This window comes from Castanea sativa, chromosome 10 (genome assembly GCF_040712315.1).
Source record: "Castanea sativa cultivar Marrone di Chiusa Pesio chromosome 10, ASM4071231v1".
In the NCBI taxonomy this organism is placed as follows: Eukaryota; Viridiplantae; Streptophyta; class Magnoliopsida; order Fagales; family Fagaceae; genus Castanea; species Castanea sativa.
Window position 1 is genome coordinate 38,854,875 of NC_134022.1, and position 16,057 is coordinate 38,870,931.

Genomic DNA, 16,057 nt, shown 5'->3' on the forward strand with positions numbered 1-16,057 from the left:
GAAAATGTTTGTTTATATTAGTGTATTTAGCAAAGGGGCCAGTCTTGTACTTGTGTTTAAGCTTGACTATAAAATAAATTAAGCTCGAACATAATAATGTGTTCGTAAACAAATTTGTATGTATAAGACTTGATTTAATGTGTATATAAAAACAAAAGGTATCTATCCTTTGCATTTAACCATGTCAATCTCAGTATTGTGATAATGTCATTCAAAAAGAGAGAGTACCAAAAATAAGTTCTTTTTGCTTTATTTACAAAAATAAATCAAACATTAGTGTTTGAATAGTAAAATTTGAGGTGAGATTTTAATTTTTCAAAATTGACCCCACCGCGTTTTGTATTTTAATTTATGAGAACTGTTTTAAAAATGGCTTACTCAACAAGCCCTTGCTTTTCAAGGAAGTCAATACCGTACCGGAGGTTGTACCGGTTTGGCCAGTAGTACGATATATTTCGGATACCGGTCAATACCGGTATACCGTTTCGGGTTTACCGCTATTTTATATATTTAATATATATACACACATATAAAATCTCTATTTATCAAAAAAAAAAACCCAAAAAACTTGATTGTTAATTGTATAAAAAAAAATAATACAAATAATTAAGTTAACACAAATTACATAGATCATCTACTATATTAAAAAAATAATATATATATATTAATAAATTTAAAAGTATATATATAATTTGTATATTTATAAATTTACTTATTTGGTAAAAGTTGATTTGTTAAAAAGACAAAACTATTTAAGCTTATAAGTTTATTAAAAAAAATAAGACAAAAAAAAAAGAAAAAATCAACAAAAACTAACGTCAAATGCCAAAGAATAGATAATAAGTGGGATGGGTTTGGTAGAATCAAATAAAATAATTAGAAAATTTTGTTGGTAATAAAGCCAAAGAACTCAAAAACATCAGTTACTATACTTTTCAATTTTCCCATTTTCTAAGCATCTTTTGTCAATTTTTTACTCCACCATAATTTATTTTTCCTTAACTGTCTTGTCTAGTCAACTTCATCTTTTTATTTATTTACATACTTTTTATTACTATCTCATTTCTCTTTAATTCTCATCCACATGTTTTCAAATTGAATCTTGTCCTAAGATCCCTGCACAGTAGCCCACGTCCTTCACCTTCAGTACTTCTCCGGTTCTCCCTCGCAAATCTGCTTCTCTCACTCTCTCTCTTGTCTCTCACGCATACTTTTCTCATCAAAAGATTTAAAACTAACCCATAAGGCCATAATCCCACTAAGATCCATTTCTCTCTTTCCCTCACAAATCAGTTTCTTTCTTGCAAGTTCCTTCTCCCCACTCAAATGTTGCATCGGCTGGTCTGACCATACTGGGCTTGAGCCACACTGCGCTTGAGCTAAACTGCTACTACCGTGCCTCCTTCTATTTTTCTTTCATTCTCTCTCTCTCTCTCTCTCTTTTTTTTTTTTTTTTTTCAAGTTGCAAAGGAATTACATTCCGGGCCGAAACGCATTTTTCGGCCGGAATGACCGAAATTCGCCGGAAAGGCCGGTACAAACCGGAATAGTCCGGTATTTAAAACGAAACAAAATGAAGGTCTACCAGTACCGGATTGTTCACCGGTACGAAAAATTCCGACTATCTCGGCCGGTACGAAACGATATTAACTTCCTTGTTGCTTTTGGAATATTGATCAAAAAAAAAAACTAGAACTTGAAATTTATATATATATATTTTTTAAATCTAAGCCAAAAACGGTAGAACAGACATCTTCCTTTGCCTCAATTCCATCTGTAACAGCAACCTAGAGAGTAGAGATCCCTATTACAGAAAAAAGGGTGGTGAGACTGTTCTACACTAATGTTTAACTTCAGCAAAAAGTTTTTTCATGTTACTATTTGTTTAATATTTGCTCTCCAGTAATGAAAAAAAAAAATGCTAATAGCAGTACTATATAAAACCTTAGCAAATTATGAGACCCCATAATCATTTTACAGCTTAATCACTTTTAAATCCTTAACTGCGTACTTAATAGTCTAAATTTTAAGTGATTAACCAAATTTCATATTACATACATATATAAACACAAGCCAAAGTAAGTATAAATCAATATAAAACTTAAGGGACCAATAGTGTTCATTGGGTAAATTTCATAGACTAAGAGTACAGTTTCATTAAAAGTTTAAATTAGCAAAAAAGTAAGAAGAATATAATTTCAATTTTAATAAAAAAATTGAAAAGTGAAATAAATATTATTTAATTAAAAAATACTTTAAAGTTATAGTCATAGACTAGTTAAATTGAATCAGTTCTCATTTAGCCCCGAAAGATAATCTCGATCTTGACTCCTTTATTACTATAGTTATTGCGTGTTCATTTCTCTAGTATCAAATTCTTTACTTCATCTTTTTTTATAAGAATCAAATTCTTTAGGTGATATCAATATTGTACATAATTTAGTCAAATACTTTAAAATAACATGTTCCCCTTCTTTTAAAAAAGTTAACATGTTCCCTCGTTCTCTTTTTCAGGGTAAGGTTCTAGGCTTTTTTTGGTAAAGAAAAAAGGCTTAAATTAATGATATGGAATATTAGCTTAATTAAACTCCAAGTCTTCTGGGTCCCGCTTCACTTCACAATCTCCTTTAACATCATTAATTAATTAATTAAGCAGGTGCACTAATAACCAATATAATGATAATGCTATAAATAAACTGGTAGGTTTCCGTGAGCCTTGGACAATATTGCGTCAGAAAGCTCAACACCAACATATAGTACTGGAACTTGGAAGGCGACTTGACAGCCAGTGACATCTTTCCTGGTATAAACAACTTCAGTAATTAATTTGTTAATGAATTTCCCCGTCATTTTTTTTTTGTCTGGATTAATGTGTTATGTTCAATTTAATTATCTATATGTATTTTAAGTAAAGATCATCTTGCATGGGGTTTCTTAGGGGTTCTCTTTTTATTGACTAAAGTACACTTTTGGGCCTCAAAGTTTTAAGTTTTGTTTCTGACCCTTTACATTTGATTCTGTTTTAATATGGCTTATGTTGATTATTTCTGTTAATAATCCAACAGTTTAGTGCCCTTTATATTTAACTATTTTAAAAAATACTAATTCTAAAATGTAAGAATTGTAAATAGAAAAAAAAAATTATGGATAATCAAATTACTAATGGAAATGGATTGCACTTGTAAATGGTATGCATGTCATCAAATACAATATTTAATTATAAATCAAACTAAAAAATTGCCATGTTTTGCAGGATATATATTTCTATTAGGTTTTTTTTTTTTTTTTTTTTTTTTTTCGCATAGGGATGGCAATTGGTATGGGATTGCAGATTCATTTTCAGTACTTGATGATTAAAAAAAGTTCCATTGTTGCAAACTTGTTTCCACAACCCTAATCCTAATTCTGTCCATTTTCAATTTTCACTGTTCCAAGTAGATGGATGCTGATACACATTGTCTTGAACAAGAGAAACCATTGGATGATGAGGACGCAGCAGAAAGATTGTCTCAAAGTGCAGCCAAAGGTGAATGGAATGAAGTCAGTAAGATATGTCAAAAAGACTGGCTTTTAGATGTTCCGATCACCAAGTTAGGGGGCACGGTACTCCACCTAGCAGCGTACCATAACCTAGAAGATATATTTGAGCTTCTTCTACAAAAATTAGCTCCCGGAAGTCCTCAGGCAGAATCTTATTTAAAAAGGGAAAACATTAAAGGAAATACCCCTCTTCACTATGCAGCATCAGTGGGGAGTGTGAGGATGTGTCGTAGCATCATTGATAAAGCTAGCTCAACAACGTTGCTAAGTGTTTGTAACAATGAAGGTGAGACCCCTCTCTTCTCAGCAGTACTTCATGGTCACAAAGACGCTTTCCTTTACCTCGATTCTATCTGCTGCCCCCACGAAATCTCCAATTACTGGACAAGGAAAAATGGTGACACTATTCTCCATTGCGCCATCTCTGAAGAACACTATGGTGAGCATTTTTTGGCTTACGAGGAACACAAAATCATGGGTAACTATAGAATTCTCTGCTTTCACATATGAGTCTTAGTAATTAAATTCATGATGAGATTCATGTGAGAGAAATGAGTATACATAATACATTTATCTTATGCAAAGAGTATTCTATAGTTTTCCATTGTTAAATATGTTGGAATGTTTAAATTTCGTTTCATTATTGTGCTTGGCAGAATTGTCCTTAATAATACTACGCAAGTATAGAGCTCTTGTAAACCTTGGTAATAAGGATGGCATGACCCCTCTCCATCTCCTAGCAAGTAAGCCTTCCGCCTTCAAAAGTGGCAACGATCTTCGATGGTTTGAAAATATCATCTATCACTGTAAGTATTCTATATCTAAGACAAAACTAATTCTTGTAAGATTAACAACCTCATATATATCAGAAATTAACAAATAATAGTGCGATAAGAGTAACTAGGGAGATAACACTTTGTTTCCTTGTGTTATGATCAGTCTTATGACCTGATCTTACTTCATCATCTTGTAGCATGAAAAAATCATTTAAAATAATGTGCTTAGTAACTATGCTGCTTTCATTTCAGCATTTGCCATAACAGACGAACAGGAACTATTTTGGGAAGCAGATGAACAGAACCTTGAAACACCACAAGTTACCCATGGAGGTAGGCACCAAAGTGAGTAATGTTCACACACACACACATCACAATGTGTTACTAAACAAAAAAGTACACTAACATTATTAGTGTGTTCAAGTAGATAGAGATAAAATGAAGGGCACATGAATTGAATATAAATGCAATCATATAGGGGTATTTTATGAAATTTGATTGAAATATGACTCCATTCTATCTTCCGATCATGTTATATCAAAAATGAAATACAAATTCTTGTTTCTATTCTTGTGTTATCACCAAAAATATCTATAGCGTTAGGTATTATATTACAGTTTTTTTTGTATTTCTTGTAATTAATTAAAAACCTATACAATGTATAGAAAATTTTAATAAAATATGAATTTTTAAAAAATGTTTAATTAAAAATGAAATTTGATAATTATAGCAACTATTAATAAATATTTATAATGATTGTGTTTGTAAATTGAACTATATATATATATATATATATATATATATATGTATGTATTCTACTATTTTATTAAAAAAATTAATTGGTAAGATTTTAATGGACTGTTTAAATACAAAGTAAAATTAAAATTTAATTAAGGATTTATAATAGATTAATGATGTGTAAAATTATAAGGATTGAAATGCTTATGAAGCAAAATATTTTAAAATTAAAAAAAAAAGTCAAATGTTTTTAGTTTTATATATATTATTATAAATTCTAAATATAGCAACCTTACCTTAAAATTGTTCATTGGTGTCATGACTTCCTTCTATATATTGTTATGGGTCAAGACAATGATATTAATAACGGATTGGTATTGATTAATTGTCTTTGTGAATAGGACACCGATCAACCAATGGAGCTACAGGGAAACAACTTCCACCAAATTACAGAACCTGCTTTCAACTTGTAGAACCTGTATACAACGCAGTGTCGTCTATATTTGGTATTCTCCTTTAACCTGTGTTTTATATTTGATTCGTATTTGTTTTATACTTTTACATGATTAGGGTCTTTTACAGTTGTTAGAATATTTATTACTAAACTATTAATGACACTTTCATTCGAGATATGCTTTATAACTAAGATACTTTTCATTTTCAGCATTTAGCAAAAAGAGTTCAAGGAATGCAGTCAAGGGCGTTGATACAGAGAACCCTAAAAGAGCCCAAGGTAGATATCAGCGAGAAATGTTCACACTACAATATGTTACATGAAAAACAAAATATGTTCACAATAATCGATGGTGTGTTTGTGGCTAAGAAGTTTGAGAAAAAGATTACCACCCAAAATCATTTTAGTGGTTTGACTTATGCTTCTGTTGCAATCGGTCTATCTAAGAGACTGATATAATGGATTGTTACGGATCAATTTTGTACTGTAGGAGCTGATCAAGGGCATGGGCATCAATTAAAACTCCCACCCAATTATAGTTCCTGCTTTTTGTTTGTAAAACTTGTCTTCAAGGCAGTGCTATGTATATTTGGTATACATTCTCCTTCCACTATTCTCTGTTCTGGTTCCTTTATATATTTCCTTGCTCACTTTGGTGGTAAACTGGTATGTCTTTAGAACCTTTGGAATTGGTAAGGAAGGTAAGGATGACGAAGGTGAGGCACACATGGTCTATTCTGATCATGAATGAATTGCTGAAAAATGCTTCAATGTATCAGTTTTCAACAGTACGCAAAAGCTTAAATAATATGCATGAAAAAGGTAACCATCTAATCCTAGTCTATTCTACCCTAATTTTTTTTTAAGATAATTACAAATTCTTTATTTTTGTTTTTAATGGAATTTGAATTGTTTTCTTTTGATTTAAATAAGAAAATATAATTCAAATTATTTTCTTACTTAAAAGTACCTAAAATTGATAATAATATAATCTTTAAATTATGTTCTTTAAAAAGTGAACTTATTAAAGGAAATAGGGACTTTGATACGCAGAATGCAGTGGTGGGACTAGAAATTTTACTTTAGAGGGCAGGCTAAATATATATGAAAAATAAAATATTAAATCTGAAGAATAAGCTACTAAGAATATACACACACATTTATTTATATTACTTATACATAAAATGTGTATATAACATGATTTAACATATGTTATTTTATTATACATAATAAAATTATTTGCATCAAATTAGTCTTTGCATAATACAAAATAATATTTTTCATCGAATCAGGCTATAAACTATGAACTATTGTTTAAATCATATTGATTTTAATTAGAATAATTAAATGTTTTTTATCAAGATTTTTGTTAGATAATTTAGTGATTGCACATTAGAATATATTAATAGTTTTAGAAATTTTGAAGCATATGAAAAATTATTCAATTTTAAATAATCTAAAAAATATATGTCTATTTACATGCCTAAACATCGAAGTCAATGTGAGAAAAATGTAGCAATAACAAAATCTAAATAAAAATCTTTTCTTTTTTTCATAGATTACAAATGCAATAATATTTTTTTATCACTTACCATGAAATCCACAATTGTCCGTTCTTTTAAAGTAAAAATAAAAACAAAAACATAATTTCCATGCATATCTCCAATTTTTTAATGTTAAATTAATATGTTTATTTATTTGGGCATATCAATAGATCTAGCGAATTCAATTGCGAGAAAGCGGACCTCCATTCAAACCCCTAGCCCCACTTATTTTTGGATGAGTAGTGCTATGGGTACTACTATAAATTTTACTACATTGAGTTTACAAATTGATGTGTTACTAATCAAAAAAAGACAATTCAAATATTTATTTTTAAAGTGGTTGAAGCCCATCAATCACATTCATTGCAAATTAATTTGTAATTTTTTTTTTTTTGCAATAAAACTTCTAGTGCTTTTAGCATTTTTTAAGATAATTATATTTTACCATCCTAAACTATACTCCAAATTACATTTTGTACCATAAACTTTCAAAATGTACAATTAGCCTAAACTATCATGTAACACTTTGCACCCCACTGTTTATTCTGCCATTATCTTGGAGTAAAATTTATTTTCTTGTGCAATGACAGAGAAGAATGAAAAGGAAGAGGCACTCAGTGATCTACCTGCAGAGGCAATACTAATTGCAGCAAAGAATGGAATTACCGAAATGGTTGAGAAAATCATTAAAATTTATCCTGTGGCTATGTATGACGTGGATAAAGAGCAGAAGAACATAGTGCTATTAACAGTGGAGTATAAGCAACCAAGCGTATATGAACTCCTACTCACACTCAGGGAGAAGAACGTTATAAAAGAGAGTGTATTTACCGAAGTGGATCACGAAGGTAATAGTGCATTGCACCTTGCCGCAACGAAAGCAGAATTTAATTGGCCAGTTCCAGGAGCCGCATCCCAAATGCAGTGGGAAATTAGATGGTATGAGGTACGAGCCAAATACGACCTTTTCATTTTTATTTTTTTAAAATTCAATAGTTAAGAGTAGAGGGATTTGATGTCTCTATAAGAAACATTAGGAGATAGTAGTTGAGTTCCTAAACTTTTAACTGCTATCTACTATAATATGTTTCCCAAGTTTTGGGTTGCTAGGCTGTGGTGGAGCCACATAAGGATAGTTAGTGTTTATATATAGATTATCTCAAAATTTTAAAAGGTTATTAAGTATATCTACTTTACGGCCTCCAAATCCTAATTACTAAAATTGATACTATAAATAAAATAATTTAAAAATATATAAATGAAATAAAGTATGAGATTCCTTATATTCATTTGAAAAAAATCACAATCCTATAAATGAGAGTCTTATATACCAATTACTAACATTAATTAGTCATTCATAAAATTACAATGAACATATAGTTATCTTGACAATTATCTTAAAAATTAAAGAGAAAAGAAAAAAAAAAGAGTTTTTTTTTTTGTAGTACAAATTGTACATAATTTATATCTTGAATTTGTGTTTATAGTATTATTTTATATATCTGTACATAGTAGGAAGATAATAATTACGAAGAAAACAATACTTAATCATCATATTTTTATTTGCACGCTAAAAAAAAATTCAAAGTCCTAGCCCACCACTAACTAGCCTTACAAAGTAATGTGACGAGGACAGCACAAAATATTTATTGAGCATTGGATTTTGGGAGAGAGGGATGAGATTTTGGATAGTATTTTAGTCATAAATAATATATTAAAGTCAAAGCATAATCAAAATTCAAATGGAATTCAATTAACTTCTAATTGTAATCTAATTTTGCATCAAATGTTCATTTTAATTTTCTTAATTTTGGAGTCAAGTGATTCATACATAATATTATGTTCCAAAGTCTAAATGACCACCTCACACACATAGATAAGACCCTTTTATCATCACCATTTTTAAATTTTTTTTCGTTAATAGAAAAGTGAGTCACAAATTAGTTTTTATTTAAAATACAATGAGAGAGAGAGAGAGAGAGAGAGAGAGTCAATCTTGGATGAACAATCAAGCCACAACCTAACCATGGTATATCGGAAATCAACTACTATAGATTAATACAATGGGGTCACAAACTGACAAACATGCTTTCAGAAAGAAACATATGTGTTCCTTAGTTTGTAACATGACCACAGATGTAGGAAAGAATAACCTTGTCCTTTAATTTTGGGATGTAGTACATAAAGAACTCCATGAAAAGAGGCTTCCTTCCTCTCCTCAACAAGAATGGCCAGACCCCAGAAGAGGTCTTCACCAAAAACCACGAGGATCTTGTTAAAGAGGGCGGGAATTGGCTAATAAGCACATCAGATGCCTGCTCAGTAGTAGCAGGTCTCTTCGTCTCCATTACCTTTTCCACGGCAACCGCCCTACCTGATGGTATCGAAGGGAACAAACATAGTAATGCATCCAAAATTTTCGCGGGTTCATCCTTTGTCTCCTTCTACTCTTCACTCTTGGCAGTAGTCATGTTCCTTGCAATTCTCACATCTGGGTGTAGAGAAAGAGATTTTCGTCACGCCTTACCATGGAAGCTTTTGCTAGGCTTAACGGCATTCTACATGTCTATAGCTTCTACCTTGGTATCTTTCACGACCGGACATTTCTTCATCTTCAGGGATCAACTAAAATTTGTGTCTTCCACCTCGTATATGGTGGCCTACCTGCTGGTAACATTGTTTTCTATGGGAGTATTTCCTCTCTACTTTCATTTGGCGTGGGCTACCTTGAAAAAGGTGCCACAACGTAAATACCAGGTGAATGTTCCTCACTGGCTTTTGGAAGATTAACTAGTATTTACATTCCAATCTTCGTCAAGGGTCTGATGGTTCAGGTTATTGATTGATATACTTTTTCCACTAATATTAATGTTGGATTTGTACTGTGTGCTATATTTCAATAAAGTAAAACATTTATCTATTTATTTATTTCTACACACACAAGCTCAAATGTATAATCAATTTCATGCAATACATTTAAAAGTAATGTTGTTAAAACAAATGAGAATTGTCCTAAAGATTACTTGATAGGCCAAGAATGCATTGACCCCTTGTGATGAATTAACTAATTAATTAGTCAAGTTAATTAATTAGGTTCAATTATATGTAATGAGCGTAATAGCACAAACAAATCACAAAATAACTAAATGCAGTGGACATTAAATTTGACACGATGATTTGTTTAAGAATGGGGAAAAACTCCAAAGCATAAACCCCAATGGATGATTTTAAGGTCACCACTCCCGAGAATCCACTATGATTAAAACAAGCGGTTACAAGTAAATGAATCTCAGTATCTTATACCAACCTATAGTTGAACTCTTAACCCAATACACAATTGGACTTATTCTGTAATGACAATCTCTCATTTTCAATACACGGCTCCCAGTATATGACTAACCAATAGATGCGCGGATCCCAATACGGGACTTACTCCTTTGCATGAAACTGAGTACGTGACTACTTATCAACTTGAGGAAGAAGAATGTTGGTTGCAAAGTTTTTCACTTTATTAACAATGAAGATCAAGCAGTACTTGATTACAAAACCTTAAGGCGCAAAGACGCAGTAGCTTCTTTTAGAGAGAATAAGGCATCGGTCACCTTTTGCATATGTTTTCATTGTCTTATCTTGTGTGACGGCTTTTAAAATAAGTCTTATATATGTTTAGGATTGTGAGAAAAGAAACCCTACACATACATGTCAGCATGGGCCAAAAATTAGATCTAGAAATCTGAATTTCGTAATTCTCGATAGATACAATATCTGTCAGCAACTGTCGAGACCTCGATAGATAGAATCTATCGAGAGTTGTCGAGGCTCATTAAACCTCAATAGATATCTATTTGTCGAAAGCTATCGGGAATCTGTCCAGCTTTAATGAACAACCCTTCTTCACTTGATTCATGGACAGATTTGCATGGCTTTAACACTTAAACTTGAAACCTTATTTTTTAAAGTATTAAACACATCCTAGATCTATCCAAATACAAGTAAAGTGTATTTTGTCAAAAGATTAGCCAATTACATAAAATGTTGACATATGTTCCTAACATGAATAACATATGTCTTAACAATCTCCCCCTTTGGCAATCCGTGACAAAACCACAACAAACAAATGAACATATGAGAGAAGTTTTAAATCACTCAACTTATACTCACTTGTTAAATATAATAAAATCTATCCTAACACAAACTCTTAAAAAAATTTGCAATAAGAGAGTTCATGGAAAGGAAGACTTTGACAACTTGTATTTTTGAAATACTTTAAACAAAACTCATTAAGGCATCTTAGTGTGAAATAGAAATAAAAGATTTCATACAAAAAGAAACATGTGTATAAAGACAAAAAAAAAACAACAACAACAACACATGTAGAGGTATGTGAAGAAGACACGTATCATATATATATATATATATATATATATATCAAAGATAACCACAATATATGTAAACATGATCACAAAACCGGTGTACAAGAAGAAGGAAGTAAGCACTCCCCCTAACAAGATGAAACACATCTCCCCCTTATAAAAGCATGTATTTCTCCTCCTAACTTGTAGAATCTTAAAAAAGAAACCACAAATTCTCCCCCTTTTTGGCATGATTGACAAAGGGTACAAGAAGCTCTAAAGCTTCACCCAAGAAACATAAAGATGATCAAGGGGGCGAAAGAAATCCATATAAATGCATGAGTGTAATAAAACAAGATACTATGGATGACAAGATAAAAGAAACATGCAAAACATGTGAAAAATAATGCATGCAAGAGGATCTCGATGGATTGAGAGCTATCGAGATGCTATCGGGCCAACCTTGATGGATTGAGAAGCTGTCAAGGATCTATCGAGGAGACAGAAACTTTCTCAATTGATTGAGAAGCTGTCGAGAAGCTATTGAGATTGCGATAAAAAGAAGCTGAAGAGCTCGATAGATAGCCTAGTTGTCGAGAGGTGTCTAGCAGCTATCAAGATTTGTTAAAAACAGTTTTTCAAGAAGAGAAAAATGAATGCATTTAAGCATGCTACTCAACCAAAGATCCAAACAGCAATTTTAGCTCTAAAACACATCTTTTAATCCAGAAAAATGTCATACATTTAGATCGAAAACATACACACACACACACACTAAACACATCTAACCAATTTTATGTTTCAAAAATAAGTCAAGACAGTTTAGTGAGTATACATTAACACATGTAAACCTTGTGATGCCAAATTACATTGTACATGCACATGTATCAAAAGTAGTAAAGAATATTGCGTGTAGTGTGTGAAAAATATTGCAAGATTGCATAAGTGTCTACATGTTATGATGATTTGCGATATGAGTAAATCAATTTAACTTGCACATGATCATAACTGCTTGATGGGGACTATCACCTTCAAGGTATATCCTATAACTCCCACATTTTCTAGAATACACGCTTACAATCATATTTTAAAATATTTTGTTTCTTTTGCTTTAATTTTTCTTTGCATATTTTTCTTTTGTTAAGCATATCATGCATGGGCATATAAGAGAGAAAAAAGAAATACCCAATTATGTTAAGCTTTTTGACATTGCATTTTTGCTATGCCGAGGCATACTGATGTCATTTCATGATTGACAAGCAACAGTAGTGAAATAGTTATTTATGCATTTCTCTTAGGATTTTTTAGTCATTCCCGTAAAAAAGAGTTATAAGAGTGTTAAGTACAAGAGATTACTTAATCTTACTCATCACAAACAAGAGTCATAAAGCTCACTTACTTAATTGTGCATAGAGATGCTCATCTAAGATATAAGAGATACAAAGTTTAGAAAAATTTGTTTCATTGTCCATTCAAGGTACACAAGTACCAATGTACACAGACACACACTGTTTTTGTATTTTTCTAATTTTTTTCCTTTTTTATTTTGAAAACAAAACAAAATAAAAACTAAACAACCAAATAAAACAAACAAACAAACAACATTGTTAGGACATATGTGGTTCACTTGTTAAGAACATATGTCGTTATTTTATGCAATTGGCAAATCCTTTGACAAAACGCACTTTATTTGTAATTGGGTAGATCTAGAATGTCTTTAATATTTCATGAAACAAGGTTTCATGATCAAGTGTTAAAGACGTGCAAGATCGTCCAAGAAACAAGCTGAAAAGTGCCTGTCATTAAAGCTCGACAGCTGCATCTATCTAGCTTTAAGAAGCTGTTCTAGCCCCGTGGCTCGACAGCTGCTCGCCAGCATCTCGACACCTCTATCTATCGAGGTTTAAGGAAAACAGTTTTTCAAATCTGTTTTGATTCCAATCCGTGGATATGTCTTTGGGCCTTCTTTTTTCACAACCTTAGACATATAAAAGATTATTTTAAGGGCCGTATAAAGAGACATAAGTTGCACAAGTATTAAGAAAAGTTTGTTCAAGCAATTTGTAACTAGAGATAAAGTTTGCCCTAGTTCATCTCTTTGTGAAAAAGTGGTTGTGTCTTTGCATCATAGTGTTTTGTAACTGAGAATCTTCTTGTTCTTCATTGTGAGGATGAACTGATGAACTTTGCAACCAACATCTTTCTCAAGTTGGTGATTGAAGTCGCATACTGGGATCTGCGCAATTGGTTAGTCACATACTGGGAGCTGTGCATTGAAAATGAGAGATTGTCACTACGGAACAAGTCCAATTGGGTATTGGGGTAAGGGTTTAACTGTAAGTTGGTATAAGGTACATGGATTCCTTTACTTGTAACCGCTTGTTGTGATAATAGTGGATTCTCAAGAGTGGTGACCTTAACATCACCCGATGAGGTTTTTGCCTTGGAGGTTTTCCCCATTTGTAAACAAATCACCGTGTCAAATTTATTTTTCGCTGCACTTTAGTTTATTGGTGATTTATTTGTGCTACCACGCGTTTGCATGTTAACTTGGTTAATTAATTAAACTTGGCTAATTAACCAATTAATCCATCACTAGGGATCAATATGTTTTTGGCCTGTCAAGTGGTATCAGAGCAGGTACACTCTGATTAGGGTTTAATCTTTGTGTGTGATCCACTGACCCCTATTTGTCATGGATAGAGGACAATCTCTTATTATCCCTCCTTTATTTGATGGGACTAACTATGCATACTAGAAAGTACGCATGAGAGTTTTTTTGCAGTCTTTAGATGAGAAGGTGTGGCAAGCTGTAGAGATTGGTTGGACTAAGCCAAAGGAAGCGCAGGCTGATTAGGATGAGGCTAAGATCAAGGTAGCAAACTTCAATAGCAGGGCATTGAATGCGTTGTTCAATGCAATCACGAATGAGGAATTCAAGAAGATATCCTCCACTGAAACTCCAAAGGAAGCATGGACCATCCTCATGACAACCTATGAGGGAACAAAGGCTATCAAAGATTCGAAGCTACAGAGGCTCACTACAAGCTTCGAAGAGATAAAGATGGAGGAGAATGAGACGTTTGATGAGTTCTATGCTAAACTCAAGGACATAGTGAACTCTGCCTTTAATTTTGGTGAAATTATCCCAGAACCCAAGATTGTGAGAAAAGTGCTCAAATCTTTGCCTGAACGATTCCATGCCAAGATCACTGCAATTGAGGAATTAAAGGATATTGACAAATTTCCTTTGACAGAGCTAGTTGAAAATCTACAGACCTATGAGTTGGGTTTGTCTAGAATCAGGAAGTCTAGCAAGAGCAAAAGTATGGTATTAAAGGCCAAGAGTAGTGATACTGATGAGTCTTTCGATGATGAAGATTCTAAGATGAAGTCCTACATCACCAGGCAATTCAAGAAGTTTATGAAGAATGCCAATGGGAAAGGCTTCAACAAGGACCATAGGCAATCCAATTCTTCTCAATTCAAGGGCCAAGATAAAGGAAAGAAGGATGCTAGGGATGGTGGTCAGTACATTGTTCCTGCAGGACCTAAGTGCTTTGGGTGCCAAGGCTTCGGGCACATGAAACAAGAGTGCCTAACATATCTCAAGACAATTAAGAAAAGCAAGGCACTTGCTGTTACACTAAGTGAAAACCGAGCCAGAAAATGATTCCAACAATGAGGATGACGGAATCTTGAATGCCTTCACTACCACAGTCAATCCTACTGAGAGGATTGTTGAAGATGTGGATGAAGAAGATAAATTGATGGAATCTAAGTTTGAAAAGATATATGATCAAGATAACATTCACACAGCCTATGCTAAGTTATACAAGATCTTAGAAAAGCATGAGAAGTTGTATAGGTTGACCACCAAGAAGCTTAGTGATGTGGAGCTTGAACATGAAGAGCTTTCCACAAAGTTTGATGAAGTAAATCAAACTATTGGAGCACTGAGGTTTGAGAATAATGTCTTCGTTGAGAAGACTAAAAGCTTGAAGCAGAACTATTCCAAGTCAAAGCTCAACTGGAAAGGACTTCAAGCGCTAAGCTCGATGAGATGCTCAGTTTTCAAAAATTTGCTTCAGATCGAATAGATTTAGGGTATGATTTCTCTTCCTCTAATATTACTTCTTCTAGTGCTACTGTTTTTGTTACTCCTAGCAATAATGTTGAAATTGAAAACACTAATGTTAAAACTGAATTAGCTAGTGAGAACACAGACAAGGGAAAATCTATCTTAGGAGCACCCCCTAAGCAGGATAAGAAGGAAGTTAAAAACCCTAGGGCTAAAAAGGCTAACTCTCAAAGATTTAAACAAAAGAAGCATCTCTGTCATCACTGTGGAGCAACTGGTCATACTAGACCAAATTGCTAATAAGTCGTTAGCCACTAAAAATAGCAATAGCATGTTGGAGTCGGTAAACCAGAATCAGTTTCCATCCTCGTTTGCTCCTTTCGGAGATCTTTTTAAAACTCTCATGTTCCTTTCAAATTTGAACAGTATCAATTCTTCCCCCTCACCGTCGGTTCAAGGGTTTGCGAAAAGGAAAAGTTCTTCCAAGGTGTGAAAGGAAAAGGGTTCCATGTGATTTAATCACTTTTTCTCTCTCTCCATCTGTTTTTGTTTTTGCATTACTTATGTGTTTT

The 16,057-nt window shown here is 32.7% G+C and overlaps 1 protein-coding gene across 1 annotated transcript in view; it reads left to right on the forward strand.

Moving 5' to 3' along the window:
- Window positions 1–9,904, forward strand: part of LOC142614220 (uncharacterized) — a 40,041-nt gene extending 30,137 nt beyond the window's left edge. Inside the window, exons 2-10 of the mRNA XM_075786783.1 lie at window positions 3,439–3,979; window positions 4,197–4,346; window positions 4,569–4,649; window positions 5,456–5,560; window positions 5,719–5,787; window positions 5,999–6,100; window positions 6,187–6,330; window positions 7,643–7,998; window positions 9,231–9,904. Coding sequence (XP_075642898.1) covers window positions 3,439–3,979; window positions 4,197–4,346; window positions 4,569–4,649; window positions 5,456–5,560; window positions 5,719–5,787; window positions 5,999–6,100; window positions 6,187–6,330; window positions 7,643–7,998; window positions 9,231–9,842 — 2,160 coding nt within the window. The 3' untranslated portion in view covers window positions 9,843–9,904. The remainder of the gene's footprint in view (window positions 1–3,438; window positions 3,980–4,196; window positions 4,347–4,568; window positions 4,650–5,455; window positions 5,561–5,718; window positions 5,788–5,998; window positions 6,101–6,186; window positions 6,331–7,642; window positions 7,999–9,230) is intronic.
- Window positions 9,905–16,057: the final 6,153 nt, after the last annotated feature.